General features: G+C 31.1%; 1 protein-coding gene across 4 annotated transcripts in view; it reads right to left on the reverse strand.

Annotated features, from left to right (window-relative positions):
- Nucleotides 1-1,641: 1,641 nt before the first annotated feature.
- LOC110115698 (pterin-4-alpha-carbinolamine dehydratase 2, mitochondrial) overlaps nucleotides 1,642-8,028 on the reverse strand; it is a 16,319-nt gene continuing 9,932 nt past the window's right edge. For 3 of the 4 annotated variants that reach the window (XM_020849010.2, XM_020849009.2, XM_020849011.2), the window contains exons 6-7: nucleotides 3,999-4,067; nucleotides 1,642-1,877 (exon numbers count right to left, since the gene is read on the reverse strand). In XM_020849010.2, the coding sequence (XP_020704669.1) occupies nucleotides 1,780-1,877; nucleotides 3,999-4,067 (167 nt within the window). In that variant the 3' untranslated portion in view covers nucleotides 1,642-1,779. The remainder of the gene's footprint in view (nucleotides 1,878-3,998; nucleotides 4,068-8,028) is intronic. The other variant, XM_020849012.2, reaches the window with a different exon arrangement.

Here is an 8,028-nt window from a genome sequence, read left to right on the forward strand (position 1 = left end):
AGAAATTTTACTAATAATATCATCCTTGCCTCCGAGTTGATCAATGAATTTAATAAGTTAGATAAAAGAAAATTTTTATGTGCTAAATTTGATATATTTAAGGCTTTTGACATAGTCTCCAATAATTTACTTGGGGTAATTCTAACATGGATTCCTTTAGGTATTTTCTTTTTTACTTCTATAAAGACAGTATAAATTTATTTGGCACAAACATTATGTTTTAAGATTTTCTTCATATGCATGGATGACTCTTCTTGGGGGCCTTAAAATGGGAGAAATTATTTTGTACGGAGATCGGATGCGGAACGCCATCCGGAGACCAACCAGAATGCCCCACGTCAATTGTACCGAGCCGCGGTACCGAGCACATGGGTCACGTGATGCATTCTGGTTGGTCTCCGAACAGCGTTCGACATCCACACATAATATTTTTTCTTAAAATGGATGGTGCTTTATCTTGGAGAAAAACTATAGTTGAAGCGCTTTGCAATTTGTCAATCTATCGCTGAAAGCACCTCCCACCTATTCTTTGAGTGTGATTATTCTTTCTCTGTCATTGTTGAGTTGATTCCTGGAATGAACAGTTTTCTTATGAGACCAAGCCTGCTTCAGATATTTGATTTTATCTCTAAACTGGCGTGCTCAGTCTCGAATTCAAAGAATTTCTATCTTCTAGTCGTTGTAGTGTTTCAAAGATTTGTTTCAAAATCAAGAACGTTGTTTAACGTAAAATTGCTAAATGGAAAAACTAGGAAAATCTAAAAGCTTTGGCAAACTACAGAATATGGAGAATGTTACTGATTGCTTCTTGTGGGATTCAATTCGTTAGACTTGTTTGATCATCTGTTTCGTGCTGCAGATTTTGCTGTATGTTTCATTTATGCAGCTTTTACTGAATCTGTTGCTATCCGAGTATGCGCTCTCACCATTAATCAGGAGGGATTTTTGGTATGCCCTTGATAATGATGAAATTCCCTTAATACCTGACCTTCTCCCCTTAGGCTGCTTTCTAGGCAATGTGAAATTATTTTGTGCGGATACGGACGTCATTCGAAGACGAATCAGAATGTGTCACGTCTTTCGGTTGTTGTGTACCACAGCTATGTACCGATGTGCACCAAATGATGTGACGCATTCTGATTCATCTCCGAATGATCCGATGTCCACAAAAAATAATTATTTTATATTTTTGTCATATATGCATGACTATTACAGTATAAATATAATAATTAGATAGTTTTAATATTTATTATAACATAATGGATCAACCGTCAGTTAAAATTTCAACTGTCATTAAAATGTAAATCTTTTCCTCTTTCGATTGCAATTGCCGGTGCGAATTTTAGTATTTTGTTTAGTTATATCAAAGTCTTATGGAGGAAATGTTTAAACAATTGCGATAACATTATTTAAAACAAGTAATTTATATATCAAGATAGTCCTTGTCCATTACAATGGAGACAAACTGAGGCCATTGTATTACACTACTTGGGAAGCATTAGACAAGCTTGGGAAAGTATTAAACTTCGGCTTCGTTTGGGCGGATTTCTTACTATTTTTTAAAACGATTTTTTAGTAAAAAATTAAAAATTTTGTACTATAAAACTGCTTTAAAAATAGTAAAAAAACTGTCCCAAATGAAACCTTCATTTGAGATGACTTTCTTACTACTTTTTAAGCAGTTTTTTGATAAAAATTTTACTAATAAATTGTTTTGAGAAACAATAAAAAACTGTCCCAAATGAAACCTTAATCTAAAACTTTCCGAAGCGTCTCTAATTAAACTGTGTTGGAAGCAGTTTTCTTCGATAGAAGATGCTCCAGCTTGAGAGAATTAATCTTTGCAGCAAGGATGAAATCATTTTCAGTCAAGCCTCCTGCATTAAAGATTGCGTGAAAATTTGTTAGAGAGAACTAGCTGAAACATGCTGGTCTGAAATTGAGCTAACAAATGTGCCGACAGACATCATATTCAGCATAATAACTTAAAAGACTAAATCAATATCTTCCTTAGTAGATAGCTTTCATATTTTGGTTCCAATTAGAAGAAGGAAAATTATTTGCATCGCAACAAAATAAAAGAATTTCCACACTGCATGCTAATATGAAAACAAGCGGATATGAGGAAGTGAACCTTGCTTGCCATTCCAATATGAAACTGCAACCAATAATTTGAATAGTATTTGGAGCTCATTTGGTCAGTGCATTAAAAATTGAACCAGAATAGATGGTTTGATCAGTTCGACAGTGAACTGTCATATGATTAGTTTGGTTCACCTTAAAAACGTCCCTAAAGCAAACCAGTAAGAACCGCTGAGTATCACCAGTTCGATTGGGAAACATTTGAACCAATTCCTTAGAATTTACAACCGGTCGGTTTAATTTCAACCCCATTAAGCACTATTGATTAGGCTGCAAACAAACTGAATCATTTGGTGATTAGTAATTTATTTAGTGTAAAATATTAGACTTAAATAAATTAATTTAAATTTAACTAGTTTGTATTTTAAAACGAGCATTAAATCTCTACAACAAACAATTATCAAGCATGCATTGAACCAAGCCTTTTTGCAATCTCCACCCATCTTATGTGGCTAACCAACATTTGCACTAGAAATAAAAAATACTATATTAATAATATAAAATTTTCAAAAAGTGTGAAACTAAATAACTTATAAGTTGTTCACAAATTTGTAATACATGCACTAAACTTTTTTAAACAGATTTTTCAAGAAAATTATTATAATTTGAACAATATTTAAATTTTATCATTTTATCTTTTTTATCTATTTAAATATATATTTTGTAAGATTAATATTTAACCTATTTATTATTTGTTAATTAATTATAAATAATCTAATGTGAATAATCTATAAATGCCAATGTGAATTTAGTATTTAATACATAAGTGTTCATTTATATTGAATCCTATAACAGGAGTTAATAATGACTTTCATTAAATTTATAAATTTACTTATAAATTTACAAAAGAATAAAATTTATATTAAATGTGAACAAAATTTAAATATTGAATGTTTTTACATTTACAATTATTAAAGATATCATGTGCATGAAAAAGCTATTCATTCCATTATTATTATTAATATATATATATATATATATAGTATAAATATATCATTATTATCATTTAGATTATATTAAATTTATTTAATATTTATTACACCATCCAGTTAAATCACATTTGAATTATTGAATTTTGAACATCTCCTTCCAATATCATATCTTTTTCGATTTTCACAGCCTTACATTTAGTTAACTCCCAGTTGAAGATTATATTTTGAGGAATAATAAATTTATCATTTTATTAGATGTAGTTAAGGGTTTGTTTAGGATGATTGGAGCGTTTTGTAGATGTGAATGTGAAGTTGTTATAGGGAAACTAACTTTTTTAAAAGATATTAAAATATATTATTTTTGTTTTGGTCGAAGAACTCCTTTCTTAAAGCTATAACTCATTAGTAACTCTAGTTCTAAAAAACAGCTTCCTAAAATAAAATATCTATAAATCAATGAAAAAAATAAAAAAGAAATAGTTAAACGGAACTGTGGCTGCGGTCTGAAAACAAAGTTGTGAAAAAGCAGTCCTAAATAGACTCCAAACAATATTAATTTCAAACTAAAAAAGCCTTCATAAAACTCTACCACAAGTGATAATTTAATTTTCGCACTCAAAACGATTGGAGATCAAAATTTTCTAAAACATATTTTTCATGCACTGGCAATCAAATGAGCCCTTAGCAATCAATAAAGTTTGAAAAAGCTTAAAAAATTAACCAAAAATCATCATAGAGATTTATCAAGACTAGCAACCATTTAGAAGGGACAAGAGAACATGCAGGTAAATCAAAGAGGGCACACATTAACATAAAGGGGAAAAAAGAAAGATAGAACTCATATGAATCAGGTCAGATGTTAATGTTCTTCAAGCATAATTAAAAATTGAATGAAATGGGAAAAGTCAATTAGCAATTTATTACCAACCGAATGGGTCCATATCTCAATTTTCACGTTGTTCCAGCCAAACAGATGGAGGTCAGGATGATGACCTGGAGAAGAGAAGCAAAAAATCATACATGATAAACAAAAGTAATTATCACATACCTTTCTGATTATCCATACCATCAGAAGTAAATTCATTTATTGAAAATATAAACCAAGATTTTGATTTTAAGTCGTCGAAAAACAACTAAAAACACAATACTGGATCGCAATATCAAAATTCTGTTTCACGAGCCCACAACAGCATAGCAGTAGTCATATCTAGCTGATTAGTTCACAAAGGATAAAATGATGGGACAAGGCTAAGGATGAAGATGATGAAATATTTAATCATAGTGTTGACCTCACAATTATATACCAACAAGTTTTAACTTTTGTATCCTCACAAAAAATGAATAAAGATTGGAGTAGGTCTCAAAAAAGGCGTTGGCACTTATCATAAATTTCAAATAATTGGTCGATAAAAATTAACAATTGTATTAGTTTTGTTGATAACATTATCATAATTGAAAGATCTGATATATGATGTGCTAAAACTTAGAAAGCACAAAAGTTGTTTTACCAGCAAATAACAACGGTTTTCAAAAACTATCCAAAGAAAGAGAAATTAATATCATAGATGAAAAAAACCTCAGATTATTTATCAATTTGCCTCCAACATAATGAAAAATTATAACTCAATTTCCAAGATGATTGAAAGAGAAGATAGAGCCAACAAAAAAGTTTGATATGATAGGCTAAAAACATTTCATTCATGTAGATGCACGCTAGTAGATCTACCAAGCACGCCCAAAACTTGAACGGTGGTAGACCAATACAATAAAGGAAATGCTAAATGAATTAATCAGAGCTCATAGTATAACTTCAAACATCAAGATCAAATAAAGATGTTTTGTATTCAAGAGAGAATGTTTAATATATGAAAAATTATAAATTAAAAAAAAACAATTATATAAGCATTAACATAAGAAACAAAGTTTCATTTCGGTAATAATGCCTTTAACAATAATTCATAAAAAGACAAAAAAAAAGTGACTAATGAAAAGGAAATGAAAGAAATCAGCCTAAGTAATAACTATCAAAAGCCCAATAGAAGCATAATAAAGCACAACAGTATTAACTTAAATACCAAAGTAACAAAATAATAAATATTGAAAGATATACTTCTGTAGTGATAGTCCACTAAATAATTTGATAGAATCTGTAAAAAGAATGTTACACCAAAAACGAGTTTGATATGCCATTAAACGATAACTCATATTTAACAAAATGTACATGAAACATAAAGTGCATACAATATAAATAGTAAAACAAGGCATGATTTATAATATACTTACAACATCATAAATGTTATCATTTCATTCATTTAGGATAATATTGCATGTTATCTATAATTGAAAGTACCAATTACTTCAAAATAATTTATAGTGTAGTTATATTAATGACTATAGGGATGTCAATATTTAACACGACCCAAAAATCTAACCTGAATCCGACCCAAAAATTTCATGTTAGGGTAACCCTTCAAGGAAACGAGTCGGTTTCAGGATTAAAATCCTAACCTGATTGCAAATTCGGATCAGGTTCAGGTCAACCATGAAACCTGACATCAACTCGGAACTGACTCGACAACACGGGCTCGACCCTACTTCACTCGTGTCGCTCAGCGCCTGCAAGCCCTAACTGCGCACTCGACCCTACTTCGCTCGCACGAGTCTGGACTTCCGCACTATACCGGATTATCGCTCCCGTCGACTGCCAACAAGCCTGAATCACGCACAATGCTGCATCTAGTCGTACTGCCCGGCACCCGCGATCCACCCGCCACGATTCCAACCCCTGCGCAACAAGCCCTAACAGCTTTTGGTCGCACCACGCCGCTTCGGGTCTGGTAGCACTACGCTGCATCCCACCCGGCGCAATTTTGTGTTTGCCACTTCGAGTCTTCGCTTGTAATTTCTACACGGCACTGGGTCATACATGTCAAGTCAGTTTGACCCATGATTTTGGCGGGTCAAGTTCGAGTTAAAAAATCTAGCCCGTTTTGTAAAAATGAGTCAAGTTCGAGTCGTGTCGAACAGCAGCGGGTCAGTATCGGGTTCAACCTAAACCCGACCTGCAATCCATTTTTTACACTGCTAAATGACTACCTATATGAAAATAGTAATCAATGTATTTATGTGCTATCATATTCATGTGCATGCTCCTCAAGTAGGTTTGGATATGTGTTTAAAATTAAAATTTTGGAATGACTTCGACTAATTAATTCAAAAGATACCTCTTGAAGAAAATTTTTTATTAGAGGAGATTTAAATGGACATGTTGGCAGAGAGATAGTGAATTTAAAAGTATTCATGGTGAGTATAGGTTTAAAGCGACTAATGAAGGTATTAAAACTATATTAGATTTTGCACTAACTTATGATTTCGTAATTGCTAATACCTTATTTAAAAAAAAGATGAGCATTTCATCACTAATAAAAATGGATATAGCAAAACTCAGATTGATTATTTTTTTATAAGAAAAATAAATCATTTAAATTTCAAAGATTGTAAGTTTATTCCGAGTAAAATTTTATGTATCGAACACCACTTATTTGTTTTGGATTTTAAGATAAATGGGCAAAATATGAAAAATATGATAAAATATTGTTCTAAGATTAGATGTGGGCATTTAACAAACATTAATAAAAATATTTTTGAGAATAAAATTCAAGATCTTAAGATTTTGTCTGTGTATGAGGAAGCGAATGTTATCTCGAGAAAAATAAGTAGTAATATTAAAAAGTTGTAAAGGATGAGCTTAAAGTATAAAAAAAAAAAACTCCTAATAATAAAAATAGTTAGTGGTAATACAAAATGTGTAAGAAAATACCAAAAATAAGAAACTTATTTATAATAATTGATTTAGATGTTAAAATCTTAAAAATAAGAAAGATATAAAGAGGCTCGTTAGGTGTCTAAAAAAGAAATTTGCGATATAAATATTTTAGCTTTTAATGATTTATATAATATATTAGATTCTAAAAGAGCAAAAGATATATGTATAAGTTAGCCAAACAAAGAGATAAGAGTATTAAGGATTTAATTCAAGTGAAGTGCATCAATGAAGAAGATCAAAAAGTGCTTTATTTAGGAAAGGATATCAACAAAGATGGATGATATATTTTGCTAAGCTTTTCAATGAAGATTGTGAGAATAATATTGACTTTAGTGACCTAATCATTGCAAATGAAAATAGAGATTTTTATTTTTATCAGCATATCAGTAAAACTAAAGTTATAGAGGCTTTAAAGAAAATGAAGTGTGGAAGAGCTAGTGGACTTGATGATATTCCAACAGAGGTGTGGAAATGCTTAGGAGATGAAGGATTTTCTTGGCTTACTAAACTTTTTAATATTAATTTGAAGACTAAAAAGATGCCCAGATGAGTGGAGAATGAGTATATTGATTCCTATTTTTAAGAATAAAGGTGATGCACAAGATTGTACGAATTATAGAGGAATTAAGTTGATGTAACATAGTTTAAAACTTCGAGAGAGAGTTTTGGACCATAGGTTATGACGTAATACTAATGCTTCTCAAAATCAATTTGGATTCATGTCGTGTAGGTCAAGGTTTAAAATTGTGTATTCGGGTATTGAGGCGTTTTTAAATAGCAATGACATTAACATATCACATAAGAAGTTAAGAACTCACTAGTCATCAGCATTATCATCACTCATCAGTCATCACTAAGGGGATCTTCATTTGAATCATCATTATGATGAGCTACTCTCTCCTCTTCCCCCTCTCCTATAGAGTCCAATATCTCCCAATCAGCTTCTTCTTCCTCATTATTAGTTATCTTCCTCTTCCCTAAATAGTAAATATTTTTGAACAATATCATAATGAATAATAGTGTAATACATTAATAAAATTTTTGAACAATGCCAGGATATTTCTTCTCCTTTATTTGGCAGACCAGTGAGAAGGGCCACTTCATCAGCAGTGAAAGGAATGGGTTGAC

This window comes from Dendrobium catenatum, unplaced genomic scaffold, assembly GCF_001605985.2.
Source record: "Dendrobium catenatum unplaced genomic scaffold, ASM160598v2 fragScaff_scaffold_1278, whole genome shotgun sequence".
NCBI classification, from domain to species: domain Eukaryota; kingdom Viridiplantae; phylum Streptophyta; class Magnoliopsida; order Asparagales; family Orchidaceae; genus Dendrobium; species Dendrobium catenatum.